Source organism: Ixodes scapularis, unplaced genomic scaffold, assembly GCF_016920785.2.
Source record: "Ixodes scapularis isolate PalLabHiFi unplaced genomic scaffold, ASM1692078v2 ptg000729l_1__unscaffolded, whole genome shotgun sequence".
Classification (NCBI taxonomy): Eukaryota; Metazoa; Arthropoda; class Arachnida; order Ixodida; family Ixodidae; genus Ixodes; species Ixodes scapularis.
The window spans coordinates 80,351-96,064 of NW_024610030.1; the positions used below are offsets into that span (position 1 = coordinate 80,351).

The 15,714-nt window shown below is 42.5% G+C and overlaps 1 protein-coding gene across 1 annotated transcript; it reads right to left on the bottom strand.

The window, feature by feature from the left end:
* Window positions 1-1,478: 1,478 nt before the first annotated feature.
* On the bottom strand, window positions 1,479-14,061 carry LOC115308237. Its single transcript, XM_042287974.1, has 6 exons — window positions 13,954-14,061; window positions 9,110-9,330; window positions 6,756-6,822; window positions 5,491-5,653; window positions 1,951-2,098; window positions 1,479-1,487 (listed from the first exon to the last, which is right to left on the bottom strand). Exons 1-6 carry the CDS (start codon window positions 14,045-14,047, stop codon window positions 1,479-1,481), a joined length of 702 nt encoding a protein of 233 aa, XP_042143908.1. The 5' UTR covers window positions 14,048-14,061.
* Window positions 14,062-15,714: the final 1,653 nt, after the last annotated feature.

Here is a 15,714-nt window from a genome sequence, read left to right on the forward strand (position 1 = left end):
GCTCGTGACTTCTCCGACGACCGCCTGTCACGTGCCCTGTTACTCGTCGGTCACCCTCGGCTCCCACATAGTTCGGGATGTGGGATGCGACCAAAAGCCTGAAAAATCCAGGAAAATTACATAGGTTTGTCGCTTATTATTTATCGAGCTGGCTAAAGAATGCACTACCTCTGTTAGCTATGTGAATGTTGATAGGGATTTCCTAAAACAACGTTGAAATGCGATTAGAATATTATTCATTTGAAAATAACCTATTATATGTTTGAAGATTATGTGTTCAATAAGTTTACAACAAGTACTAGTCAACAAAACTGGTCTGTAATTGGCTGGGCTATTGCGATCATGAGATTTGTGTATGGGAATTATTTTGCTTGACTTGCATTGTGTAGTTAAACCACCATAATGAAGAGAAGCCGTAAATAATATGTAGATAAATTTGGACGTCCACTGTACATACCGCTTCAAATCTCAATTGCGCTAGACTTATATATCATAGTAAAAACACAAATTGAATTTCCACACGTTCACCGCCAAATCAAGGTAGTACATTTACACTTATTGATATTGTCACTCATTGTCAGTCTGTGTACAGTGGGACTGCGGACACTACGCTCGACTGGCTCATTTGTTTGACGCGATCCAAAATACGGAGAGAAAAAAAAATGTTTTAAGCTGGTCCAGAAGAGCTTGAGGTGTCTGCTTTGTTTTAAACTGACATAGTATTGTATGCTCTGATTCTCGTGTCCAATAAAAAAATCGCTGTGGCTTAGCTGGGCTATATGCCAGGATATATGTACACTGTTAAAAAAAGTGCCGTTATATTACAGAACCGTACTGCGCTAACTCATGATGCCAGACATTATCTGTAACCCTCCGTAATACCACCAAAGCCGTAGCTGACAGTTTACATTATCATTTCTGTACAGCAGACATACGGCAATAGAAGTGCAGTACGCAAGTACAGGACTAAAGCCGCAAACTTAGCTCCAGGTATCCAAGCCGTCGAGTGTTCAGACGGTATTGAAGGCGTAAGGGAAGGGTACGGTTTCAGTCCCGTATTTTCATACTGCACTTCCATTGCCGTATTGTAACGGTAACAGTTCAGTTACCGTACCCTTCCCTTACGCCTTCAATACCGTCGGAACGCTTGACGGCTTGCATACCTCAAGTTTAGTTTGCAGCTTTAATCCCGTACTTGCGTACTGCACTTCTATCGCTGTGTGCTCGCTGTACGGTAACAATAATGTGAACTCTCAGCTACGGCCTTGGTGGTATTACGGAGGGTTACAGATAACGTCTGGCATCATGAGTTAGCGCAGTACAGTTCCGTAATATAACGACAAATCCTTATAAACAAGTGTAGTGTGTCTGAAAAAAGGGACAAGACAAAACGGAGGCAGTTTTGAAATTGAAGAACTATATTGTAAACCGTAAAAGAACATAATTATAAAGAAACCTTCACGGCATCCGATCGATCATCAGATGAGCTGAAAATAAAACAAATTCATATTCAGATGATTGAAAAGGCTACGGGAGGACCACAACCACTTGCACAAATTGCAGAGGCGCACGCACATGAAGTCACAAAAACCTGTACAGCAGGGGCTCCCAAGCTCACAGAGCGATGCTCTAAGCCTCTGGTAGCAGCGCGCAAAAACACAAGGACAAAGGGAGGAAATGCACAGGGCGAGCGCTGAACTTCAACTAAATGTTTAATGAAAAGGAAACACCGAAGTCCTGTGCATTCGTCCCTTTGTCCGTGTGTTTTTGCATGCGGCTACCAGTTATAATCATGCACCAACTCGCCTGTGCATTGCCACATTGAGCCACTCAGCACCATGACAGATCAAGGTTGCTGCCCTCGACCCCTGTGAATGCAGTGTTGTGCCGCCATTTGCTTTTCTTTTTAATACAAGACAAGACTGGAAACCTTTTGATACCACATCGTACACATGCCAAATCAAATATGTACTCACTGTTCCATTTTTTCTCAAAAGCAGCAAGATCTGTGGCGGCTTTGATTGCTCTTGCCCGAGCTCCTTTCGACCTCCCGGCCTCCTGCCGTGACCCATCATGTTGTTTGATACCAACCTGGTATCTGAAACAAATAGCAGATTGGCCCATAAGTATTTGGTCAGGAACCAGACAAGTGAAAAAAAAAATTGCAGTGAAGGATTTGGGATCAGTACTTGCTGATATTTTACATGCACAACTAATGTCGAAAGCCCTAAGCTTTGCCACCCAAGTCACATAGGTGCACAGTTCAAATGTATAAGTGTGTTGAAGGTTCCTGAAATAACAATTAAGCCATAACAAGCTGAGCAAAACCTACATTTAGGCCAGCAGACTGTGCACTTAAAGAAAATATGTCAAGGTACAAATTCATGCCTAGATTTTGAGGAAAATAAAACAATGAGGGAACAACAAAAAAATATTGTAATAATGTGTCATTTTTCTGACAGAGGAGAAAATCTGGCACTCAAGGCTTCCCTCACTCAGATGCGATGGGGATACAGAACTCGGAATATTTCAGAAGTTATAAGCCCCATGTGGCACATCTTAAGGGGTAGGATTCATATATGTAACTTTTAGACCTACAAAACACTAAAAACATGTTGATTTAAAAAGATATTGAACAGACAGCGATGTAATTGATTTGAGTCATTTGGGAGAAGCTTTGGAAGCAAACAAAAGTAAATTTTATAGCAGCGACATAAACAGAAGAACAAGTACATACTTCGCGCCAGGGAAGGGCAGTATTTCAAATACAAGTATTTGAACTACGTATTTCAAATACTTTGTGTATTTTGCATTTGTATTTAATTAAAAATTCTGTAATGTATTTGATGTGTGTATTTAAATACTAAAATGTGTGTATTTCAAATACAATTGTAATTAAATACAATTTTGCGGGCGAAAATACATCCCTCAAATTTATTGTCACTGTCCAGAGCAGGAAGAAAACTACGTTCTGCACCGAATGCAGTGTCTCTCAATCAAGCACAAGCGTTTTGTGACTTTGTAATTACGATGCTAGTCCAGGGAAAGAATAGTGACGAAATCGACGTTCACAGGCAGACTGGCTAAATAAGTGACAGTGACAACTTGTGATGCTTTCCAGCCTGATTTCCATCCATACTTTTGCCTCGAACATTCTAAATGTGCAGGTCATCCAGATGTTTGTAACTGGTGCGAGTTGCAACAATAAAAAAATCTGTAGCTAGTGCTGCGCGTCTTGGTCGTCTCGGTCCTTTGATTGTCTATACCAAAATGTAATCAACAAAAAAAAAAAAAAAAAACTGCTTGAAGCTCTGTACTTTTTTCACCTATTACGTCCAAGCTGATTACATTTTTTTTTTTGTGATTATATTTGTATTACGTTACTAGAGCCTCGAGCACTAACTCCCGAGTGTGCGATGCAAAATTAAAATGAGATACCCAGAAACCTGTTGCAGGTGCCCTGAAGTCGCTGACGCAAATTTTAAGGAATGTATTTGGAAAAGTATTTGGAAGAGACCAACTACTTTTCTGTCTGTATTTGTATCTTGTACTTAAATACTTTTTTGCAAAAGTAATTAGATTTGTAATTAAATACATTTTTGACGAAGCATTTTGTATTTGTATTTCGATACATATTTGCATGTATTTTGCCCATCCCTGCTTCGTGCTTATTTCTTTTATTACAATACAGCATTAAAATTTGTCTGTTGTCCTACACAGTCACAAAGCAATTCCTCCTCTGCATTTCTACTCGTAATTAAGCAAGCACTCATTTGCATAATTAGTATTGCAGACAGTTGAATGACCTAAAATACTCAACTAGCTGTTAATGATTGCTTAAAAGCACCAGACATGGCAAAAGGAATGTTGTAAGAGAATCATTCTCTTTTTTTTGGAAGCCACATTTTGGCCAGCCACTGTCGAAAGAACATACGATTGATAAACATGTATAAAGACGAGAAAAAGGTATTCAGGTACAAAATCAAACATGAACCACATGCTACTAAAACATGCAGAAATAAAGCTTCAAAAAGTTGTGAAAAGGTTGTATATCAGTCAAATTTAGTTATGAATTAGATGAATTAGAGATCATCTGCACATATCACTTCTAGACACTTTTAGAGTGATACAGAATAGTGTGGTGCAGTAAAGAAACTCTTAAATAAATAATTAGCTGAGTATATTAAACATATTTTGAGGCTCCAATTTGTTTCCAGCCAAAAATAATTTAATGATGTATACTGCTTATGACTCTGCCTTCTAACTGAATGCCAAATAGAATTATAAGTAAATGACACATTCAGTAAAGATAAAACAATAGGAATAGTAGATATATTGACATATTTATTTGTGATTTCTGGGATAGGATCAAACATAGTCACATTGTAACATTAGGTGAAATTTTTAAATCGAATTATTATGCAAGATATAACAACCTTTAAAGTAACTGAAGAGTGTGTTGGTAAAATTCACAGACCACAGAAAGAACAAAACATACCCGGACGAAGGACGACAAACATTTCTTTTAATTAACAACATGAATGAGCTTAAAAGCACTTCCTTCAATTCAGACCGCCAAGGAAACTGAGAGAAAGGGAGGCAGAAAGAGAGAAAGGTAAGTGTCAAAAATTGTAAGGAAGGAAATAAGAAAAAGAGTGAAGTAACAGCATGAGTTACAATTCTAACTTTACACTTTCCTTTTTATCTTCCTGCCTCCCTTTCTCTCCATTTTCTTGGCAGTCTGAAATGCACGGAGTGCTCTTAAGTTCATTCCTGTTGTTCTTAGTTGAAAGAAATGTTTGTCGTCTCCTTCGTCCTGAGCACGTTTTATTCATTCTGTGGTCCAAGAATACAACACCCTATTGCGGTTTAATAATGGACTCTGAAATTGAGCTTGGAAATGTGGGTAGCCAGTGACAAATTAAAGGGCAACTCTACTCAATTTAGAAAATTTCAAGATAGTGGATGACCTTACTTTGAAAAGCACTCACGAACAACTCTACATTGTTTCACGAAAAGTAGAATATTGTTTGTGCAACTTTGCTATTTATAACTCAAGTCGCAAATTGAAACCGAAACTTCTGCAAAGGGCAAGCAGCGACGTCAGTTGCATGCACACTCATGTCCATGGCAGATGCATGATTCCGTGATTTACCCCACTCACTGGGTCACCTCTAGGTAGTGTTGTCTGAACTGACTGGACATGTGATGGCGTTGAAAGAGAAAAAAGCCGGTGTATACAACAGACATCAACATGATGTCACATCTGAAGGAAGTGCCAAAGTTGGCTAGCCTGCACATCGCTCGCTAAAATTAGCAGATTAGCGCTTGTCAAACTTTGAGGGTCCAATTTTATATACAGAAAGATTTCAGTTGTAGCCTTCCTAGATGATTATAAAGAGAACTAATCGTTTTCTCAGCCAAAATTCAGCAGAGTTGCTCTTTATTGCCTCTCATGAGGCTCAAAATTATGAAGGAAATAAACCATACCTCTGAATGAACTCAAGTGTGGTTCCCGCACCTTTGGCATACTGGATGTTTAAACAATAATAAAGGGCGAAAAGGAGCTCCACAGCTTGCAGAAAGCCCACATCTTCCACCATCACCTCATGGTCCACAAACAGCTGGCAGCTGCATTCGAAAAGTGAGCGGCCTAGGAAAGAAACAAGCGATTAATGTAATTAATGCGGAGAAAATGTGTTAGTATCAGATGTATCGACCTATCTAGTCAAGTGACCAGAAAAGTCATGCGACCGACACCACTACGCCGGCTTTTTCTCTAATAGGGCTTTTAACGCTCACGCATTAAATGAAGAAAAAAATACCATTGTCATATTCGCATCTGGAAACTTCTATAGAGGTATTACCAGCAGGGACACTGAATAGGTAGGCACACCGATATAGGATTGTGACGCATATCTGAGATCTGAGACTGAGATGCATCACAATCACAGATAAGGCACACCTTATATGCCAAGCCAAATAAGGGTCGCACTAAATAGTGTTGAGCTACCATACCCAGTAATGACATTAAGTTATGCAAAGTGCTCCTGAAGGTTTGAACAAAACAAAAAATTTGTATATGAGCATGTAGAATCAAACACTTTTTGTTGAGTTTGTGAACAGAATCAGTAGCATGGAAGTCTGATGCCAACGTGCAATGCCAGTCGTCGGTTTCGTTTAAATTGCTTTAGCTAGAAATTAAATGACCGGAGACCGCATGCGACCACACATTCTACGAGCGGAAAATTTGGCTGTTTGGGTTGGACAAGACACAGAATGCAGGCCCAAACAATCAAATGCCTCACAGGCACCTGCTGTTTGGGCTGTATGCCGTTTTGTGGCACCTTCACTCACAAACCAAAATAAAAACTTCTCTTTTTCTTGCTGGATCAATCAAACATTGATTGTCAAAGTATGGTATAATACCAGGACATGTGCTTTACATTGGTGCTTGATAAGGCTGCCGAAACCAAACAATGTGGTCGTCTATCTAGCTCTGGTCAAAATCGGCACACCACCCTTTGGTTACACCACTGCAGTATTCTAGCACTCTGGTTACATCACTACAGTATCCCACTACAATTGAGTCACTAGGAGTCATCTGCACTGACCCCTCTTCTCTCTCTCACTCTGAAAATGGCACTACCCACGATAAAACGGTCTAGGTTGTTGTTCCAAAATTCAACACAAATTAAAAAAGAAAGCACCTTCAAAAATACAAAGCATGCAAGGAAAAGACACATGAAGCTCACCCAGTGCAACAATTACAGGAGAAGCAGGCAGACTGTTACGAAACTCCTCTGTGATTTCTGTTATCACCTAAGAAAAGTCAGAAAACGTGTGGTTAATTGAGAAATGCACGAAATGCTAGTGAAGGTACCATACATCTATGGGTCTATATTTATTTCCACAGAATGTAGAACTGTGGGACACAAGCAAGACGACGTAAGGCGGATCGCAAAGAATGATGCCCGAAGAACTTATCGTGGCCGGCGACTTTACCGCAGATGCACGAATATGGGGATACAAGCGAGACAATGACAGAGAGTGCAATGTCTTCACACCCGCCAAGCAGGCCAATCTATGAATTCTCAAAGAAAAACAGACTGCCATTCGCATTGGCAAACGTCGCACTGAGAACGACACCACAAGACTTGACATGGGCCATACACAACATCCAAGCCCGAGTGCGAACTGCTCCGACGCCTTGGGAAGCAAGCACCTACCCGTCGAAATAGAATTAATGACAGAAAGACACCCCAACACTAAATGACAGATCAGCTTCATTAACCTAGCACCTGAAAAAGTGTCTAGGTGAGCGAATAATGAAAGCCACATCCACTCAGAAGTACCAAGCCAAACAAGACGACCCAGACCCCGACCTTCATCTCCTCAACTTGTGTGCTATCAGACTGCAAGCCCAACAATGTTACAGGAGAAATAAGGACTGAAAACTCCAAGCCAATTTCAATGCAAGCACGGTGAAGATAAAAAATACACCCAGAAGCTCCGTAAACAACTGAGGTGCAAGCTCCGAGATAACACACAACGAGTGTGGGGCACATTCAAAGGACTCTGGCAGGAAGGCCGACAACTTTAAATCCACTGCTTCCTGGTACACCAAACCATTCCCAAGTAAATAAAACAGTGTCTGCCGCCGCATGCGAGTTCCTGTCTTCCCTTATCCTTACTATCCTTGGTGACAACAGCGCCGCCTTCATTGAAAAAGACACAAAGGATCCCCTATTCTCCCAGGAAGCCAAACAACAGGCCCACTGAAAACACCTCATGGCTCTACTCAAAGAAGACTTAGACCCACTCCCAGATGGTAATTATACCAGGTGGGAAGAGGTTCGCCTGAAAAGACAACGGACCCACACCACTATGGTTTCCAAGGAAACAGCAAAATGTAACACCCACAAGAACATGGTGCATAAGCCGCCATACACAGGAAAAAGACAAGAGCCTATGCGCCCACTGCGAGGTCACAGTCACAGAAGCGCACTCCTGGTACTGCCCACACATGCAAGAACCCCAAACCTTGAAAGAGTCTGTTAATCCCACGGGTATTCGGGAATACCAAAAGGCTATTCTCCATTCACCCCTCACTTATGTGAAAGAGGTTCGTCTCACCCACTTTATTTTCATCTCACCCTTATTTCCTTTAACCCTTCATCCCACCTACAGGAGATAGCGTTTGCTGAGATCAAAGGATGCGGTTCCTGTTATTTTCTCACTAATAAGGACATTTTTAACTACAAACATTTGTTGTCCTAACGCTCAATAACAACTAAAAAACAACGTTAAATAAGCAGCAATGTATCTGCTGATATCTGTCACAAAGCCTCATTGTTACACCTGCGGGACAAGGAAGCTGCTAATATTAAAAACAAATGATCCTAACTTAGGAGTCGAAGTGGAAGTACAAACGTTTGTCACTAGTTAATTCTCTAGCATAATTTTTGTGTTAACTCTAACACTCGATCCCAAAAATGCAAAACATCATGTGAACTCATTAGAAGCAAGTGGTACAAGAGTGGGTGCCCACCGCCGCTCCCCCTTTGGTTTAGTGAAATATTTATGTAGAACATACTATAAGATGACCCAGCCTAGAGTTGCATATCTTCCCATTGCACTCTAATGTGAAGTATAATAAGTTGAGCCACCTCAGCCAGGAAAAGATTAAGGAAGGTTTGGCTCCTCGTAGAGCAATAGTAATTTCACTTTTTACGTGCTCATTATCAGCATTGTCGTCAGATACCAAGAAAGCGTTCACAAAGATTTTGCACACAATTCTGAAAAAGTGGGGGGATGGTCGCTCAGAAAGCGAAACTGCAGAAAGAGTACAAGGCATTGCTCCAATGGTTAAAAATCACTAGGTAGGCGCCTATTCGGACATAGGTGCATGACCGGTATGTTACGGTATACAGGAAGACTGATATAGCTGAAAATTTCAAAAAATGAAGAAAAGTTTAGTATTTCCAGATGCATAGTTTCTCAGTGGAATGCTGACTGCCTGTGTGAGACTTCCAGGAAGTTATTTTCAACAAGGTCATGAGGATGTGTCTTTGGAAACAAATAACCTGGCTATTATGAATGCTCCTACCTGATGTAACTGGAAGAGCTCTCCGAGGTTTTCTTGAAAGTAGGATGCAAGCAATGGGAGGAGGCAGACAGCTGCTGCGTTTTGATCTTTGAACTCTGCCTCGGCCTTGTTGATTTTGAGGCTCCACTCGAGCACAGCATCATTTTTGGGGCTTGAACATAGGAATGTCACGAGGAGGAGGACATCTTGGGGCAGGCTCAATGTTCCGTCCAGACAGACACCTGTAAGCCTTAAAAAATTCATGTTATCACTGACTCCTCATATCCAAAATCTTTGTAATCAAAATACCTTTTTGGGAAAAGCAAAATATTGAGGGAAAGAAATCTGCAAGGACCACTGTATGGTGAAAGTAGCAATCGTATTCGTCGTTCAAAGCACCTTTTTATGAGCATAATAGTGTATGTTTGTTTTAGGAGTGAGTGACTCTTGCAAAGAACTGAACATATTCTGCCTTTTTAAAAAGGAAAGAGTCTTGATCCAAGTGAGTGGGATCCACATCATCAATGACTGAAGGCACTTCACTCTCAACGTCTGGTTTTTCCCTAATGTTCTCCAGACCATTGTCATCCTTGCTACAGCATGACGTCACTATTTCATCCTGCTCTACTGGCTCTGTCACCACTGATTTTTTTTTTCCATTCCCATGGCATATGGAAAGATGGGTCATGAGTGAACCCCATGTCCTAAGCTGGCTATCACACGCATCAATTGGACAAGTTACAACAGTTGGCGGGTTGCCGGTGAGATGTTTTTTGAGGTGCTCGATAAAAGCCTTTCCAGGGCTCACCTCTTCACTGCAGGAACTAACACTGCATGTCCGGCAGGATTGGAAGTTAGTTGCATTACGAGGTGCAAGCGGAGAATGACACCTTGTGATGTGGCTTCGCAATGAGTTGTAATTTTTGAATGCAGCCTCACAGCCGACAACGCTGCATGGAACACCTCTTGATGATGTTTCATGATATAATGTGTGCTTGAAGAATGTGTCCAATGATGTACACTTTTTCTGGCATCTTTTGCAGTGATGTATCATCTATAACCAAAAAGGAGTGCTTGGTTTATTTCAAGTTGATTTAATATTGAACATGTTTGTTGGGACCCTGAGAAATACAATATCCTAAGACGACATGAGAGCTGAACAATTTGGCTTTCTTTTTTTGGATAGAAGGTCTATTTTAAGTCCCAAGATCTGCAAAAAAACATTTTTCTCTCCACGATTTTGTACTTAAACACATGATCTTTGCATTTTTATAAAGGTACCTGAAACATTACCAATATTCTAAGCAATCATGGCGAAGTCCTAATCCAAAGATATTAATCCTTGACCCCAAATTTTTTTATTCCTGCCACAACTGAAGTCAGTGAACATTAAATCAACTGTGCTTGTGAAGATAATGACACACAGCATAAACATACACCTATCTAGAAATTAACACAGTAAGGATTATAAAGCACTTAACGTGAGCTTTCATCAAGTTTCAAAACTAACATTGTGTTTAAACTGAAGTACAAAACAGCCATCCTCAATGTTCTGTGTTAATCTGAAGGCAATGTTTCTATTTACACCAGAAAGATAGAACACCTGCACCTGCCTGTCTACACCTGCAGCGTGCGTGTCGTCTTGTCGTCCAGTCTTAACATACAAAACTATGTTTCCGTGTTCTTTTAGGCTGCCCGAGCCATGAGGAGCTACAGTCTAGCATGCTAACATTGGGCAGTGATATGAATGGCCGCAGTAATTGTCATGTGAAACGTTCGGCTAGGTTGGCTAGGTTTTCGCTTCTGTGCATCTAGCTTGAGAGGTCAGGTGAACAGAGCTCGGCTGGAATGGTATAGCGCCTTGTCATTCATAGCTTGAGCAGTGCAATGAAAGCCAGGACGACGCAGCGCTATTTGATTTAAACTGCTGCCAAGGGCAAGGGAAAGGAACATGGAAAGGAGTAAGTAAACAACGCTGGCAAGGGAAATTCCTCCTCTCCTTGCCAGCTATCCATCTGCTTCCTCCACTCCCACCTTCCTTTCCCTAGCATTTCGCGCTGGACTTACTGTTTTTTTTTTTTTTTCTTGCTCTTTCACATTTTTTGTTTGTGTTGCAGTCTACCGCGAAAATGTTTCACGCTAACGCCCCGCAATTGCACAGTAATGTGACACATTTTTTTTACCACCTTTTGGGGCAGAAAATTGGTTTTCTAGATATGTAGGCCGGCTTGCATGAAGCAGAGTCTCGGTTGAGACTGCTCAAAGAAAGCGCTGTCAAGGCTAGTGCTAGAGCTTAAACCGAGTCCTAGATGCTCGCGCGCCCGAGCCTTGGCAGCGCTTTCTTTGAGCAGTCTCAACCGAGACGCTGTCTCTTGCAAGCCGGCCCAGGCATCTAGTTTGTTCTCCTTTCTACCTCAAATACTACAATAAGGCAGATGACTTAACTCCAACTATAAGGCAACATATCTCTCTTTTTTTTTTTTTCCACTGCTGGCAGCCACTTATTACGGTGCAGTTACCAAATCATTTCTTGCCCAATTTCATTTTCTTTTTCTCTAAACACACGACGCGCTTCGTGCACCCTGCTGTGCTGAGACCGTTTCTTCTCTGAACAGAGCTGCGCCGCGGCAAAATGTTAAGGCTGAAACACATTTACAAGAAAAGAAACCGAATATAGAACGGAAATCGGAGGGTGCAAAAATTGTTGCACGCAAATTTGGGAGACAAGTTACACGAGAAGACTGATCCCGCGCAAAAGGCAACGTCCTCCGCAGTAAAATTAATGCAAACAACACCAAACGTGCACTCAATATATATATATATATATATATATATATATATATATATATATATATATATATATATATATATATATATATATATATATATATATATATGACGCCGTGATTAGGACTTGACAGAATCATCGGATAAAAAGAGACTGGCTGTATCAGCTTTGGTTTTCGAAGCAACCGAGGCCTTCACGCACCGGTACAAAGACTGCTATTACAACAGATAAAGTAAACAGAAGCAACGTGCGGAAACCAGTGTACGTATGCCACCGGTCACGACATCCTTCTACAGCCACACGCTTGCCTCGTTCTTATTCACGAAGTTCCTGGTAGATTAATTCGTTCTTACATGCATGGAGTCAGCCACAATCGGCGCTCGATGTTTAGTTGAGATTGAGATGTGCACCGACACGAGCATCGGCCGACGTACAGTCGGGAGCAAAAGTTTGCGGGGCACGGGAGCGCCTGCCGAAAAGACTGGCTGCGCCTTCTCACGCACGTTGCTGCTCCAAGACTCACGCTATGCGCACGCGCTTCCTTTCTTGTTCGCGGTCATGCTTTTTTCGCTCGCTTCCGTTCGACACGCACGATATATAACTGGGACTGGCGCAAGGTGCCGCGAAATGTTATCTGTAGCATGCGCGAGTTTCGTCACCCACCACGGTGGCTGAGGCAGACGCGCGGCGTGAGGGCTGTCACAGCGGCACCTTGCGCCGGTCCCCGGTTATCTCGTGCACGTCGGGCGGAAGCGAGCGAAAAAGTCATGGCTTCGAGCACGAAAGGAAGCACATTCTCGAAGCGTGAATCTTGAGAGCGGCCGCGCGCCGCAGAAGGCGCAACCAGTCATTTCGGCTGACGCTCCCGCGCCCCGCAAACTTGTACCGCCGACTGTACACGAGCAAACTCACCGCGATCTTGCTTTGCCCGAATGCCACAACACAGCGAACAGCCCACATAATTCTCAGTCTCCGCAATGCTCCGTTCACCACATACACGTAACACGACAAAGATTGGCGAAAATCAGTCTTCGTACAAAGCTGATCAAAAACCGCGGAAACACTCAACCAGCCTCGGCGGCTGCCGCGGCTGCGCCATAGCGTAGAAAACCCGGAGAGGGACGGAACGGACGGAACTCCCGAAGTAACGTTGCGACATCGCTCCGTCCCCCTCCGGGTTGCCCCGCCGAAAAAAAAAAAAAAAAAAAAAAAAAAAAAAAAGGCAATAGGAGTTGCTGTCTGATTTTCGTTTGCGATTTCTTCATACAATTTGGCCGCTTTTCGCAAATGTGTTTCAGTCATGACTCATTACGTAGAGTCCGGCGCCGTCGCTACACAGTAGCGCACCAAGGAATGGAGAAAACTAAACTCAACGAACTCAAAAAAAAAAAAAAAAAGACCGCGGACTTAAAGACGTACTGCAAAGCATTTGAGTACTGGCAGTGTTAGACACGAAGGTCGAATCGATCAATTTAAAGTTTCCTAAATCCACACAAGTCTACCGTAACAATATGAGAGTGCACGGAAGCTAAATGTCGGCTCGGCACAAACGAACAAAAAAAAAAAAGGAATTTTGGCACTAGTTTTTTACACTTCGGTCAAACGTATATAGTATATTATTGTGGGCACTTGAAACCTCATTGCACTGTGTCGCTTTGCATGTTTCGAAACAAATTGCACCTGAACAGCACGTTATGTCGAACAAGCAGCTACCGAAAAAATCGGCGTGCATGGTCCTCGAACCGGACCAGGGACCTCTGCCTTTCCAGCGGAGCGCTAATCCAAGAGCGTTTCACGTAGCCGAATAATATTTAACTAAGAAGGGAGCAAGAAAAACGTAGAACACCGACACACTACGTCTCGTGATAATGCTAGAGTAACACTCGAAAGCAACAAGGCAAAGACCCCGTTACCCTAAACGCTACGCACCTCCAGCGCGAGGCGCACATCGTCTGCACACGCTTGTGGCGAGCAATGCATAATAGTGAATCCAGACAACTGCTCGACTCATCTAAGAAAACAGTGGTGCGACAGGTATTCATCAAACAGTTCAAGGAAGGGGATGTAATGCACTTACCGTGAAATCTCCAGGTTTGAGTGCGGCGAACCAAAAACACGTCCACAAAGTCGCCGAATTGCGCGGGATCTGCCTCGACACGCTCACTGCGCATGCGCCAAGGGTGCCTTCACGCGGACAGCGTCCCACGGAAGCGCGGGAAAGAAGTTCACGTGACCTTCAGCCTCTCCGAATAAAAGGGCTGCATTGACTGCGCTTGCGCAGCGCGCCGGCTATGTCTGTTCGTTCGGGTGCGGTGGAGGGGTTTACGGCGAAACGGCAACGACGGCTCGCGAGCGGCTCTGGTCCCGTTGGCGCTCCCTGTAATTTTACGGTTTTTTTTAACAGTGTAGCGTGAGCTTATGCGCACAAAATGAGAGGCGCTATCAAGCGGCTCCGGTGCAGCGTCAGACTTCGCTACTGCGCAACGGAGGCGCACAGCTGGACACGCGGCGGCGCCAGTGCGTCTGACATGGCCATTACGTCCCTCCTCTGGAAGGCGCAGACCGGTGAGGCGGGCGAGGCGGGCGAGGCGGCGGCGGAGCGCGCGGCGGTGGCTTCGCGTAGCTCTCGTAATGAGCCGTGCTCATTATGCGAGCCGTGCTCATTATGCGTCCTCATTATGCGGAGTTCCGCCACGCCGCCGCGCGCTCCGCATAATGAGCACGTCTCGCATAATGAGCACGGCTCATTATAAGAGCCACGCGAAACTGCTCAACATCAGCCAGTGTAGCTCACGCTACAAAAAAGATATCGCGGGGCTATGGTTGATTTACGGAGTTTGTGATTGTAGCTTCTTTGTGTGTAAGAATGGTAGTTAGTTCAGTTACATATAAAGTGCATGTCAGTTAACAAGCACAGCGGAAAAGATACAACAATATGCCTGAAATCTTTTTACGTCTTGCTGCAGCCCGCCATTTGGCGCCAAGCGGTAAACGGCTTTAAGGTTTCTAAACATTTTCGGCTGAAAAGCTGGAAATAAAGCAATTTTTTTTCTGAAAAGATATATGAAAGGCTGCAAAGTGTGAAAATCTAATAAAACAGCATAGACGAAACAAAAAAAAAAACAAATTTGAGTTTTAATTGAACACAAAGCCAACACTTCTTATAACGTACGTGAAGAGACAAAAGAAATGGTAAAATGTTTTGACATTTTATATATTCTAATGAGGTGTTCCAAAAGTTTTTAATAAAATAACAGAAACAGTTTGGAAGGTTTTTTATTCACTGATCTCCCGGCGTGAAAAGACTTACGTCCAAATATTTTTTATGTTAAATTTCTCTACGTCTTTAAAGCATTTCCATAATGCATGTTTTAATCTTCGAATTTTTTCCAAACGTTGTGGGCTTCCACATGTTTATAAGACTTGACATACCAGCGGTACTACAAAAGTGACACCAGTTTGATGGAAGCTTCAGGACGACACCATCGAGCGAGTCACTGTTATTTTACATTTTTATCAATTTTTATTTGACGTTCATACCGATTATTGGAACTAAAAAGCAAAACAGATACGGCGAGTAGTTTCTCCATTATGCACTTAGAATAGCGCCGACGTCTTTGATTATAAATTTAAGTACAAAATCATTCAACGAGCAAGTCAAATAATTGCAGCAACTGTTATACAGACAGTAATTCTAATAAGACAACGTTTTTGTTGTCGATGCAATAAAATATCTGAGGAACAATTATACAATACGCATTAAATTGTTGAAGACACTGACTATGTATTTCTCAAAAAATAATGAATGACAATTTTTCGCGTTTTATTTTTATTGTGT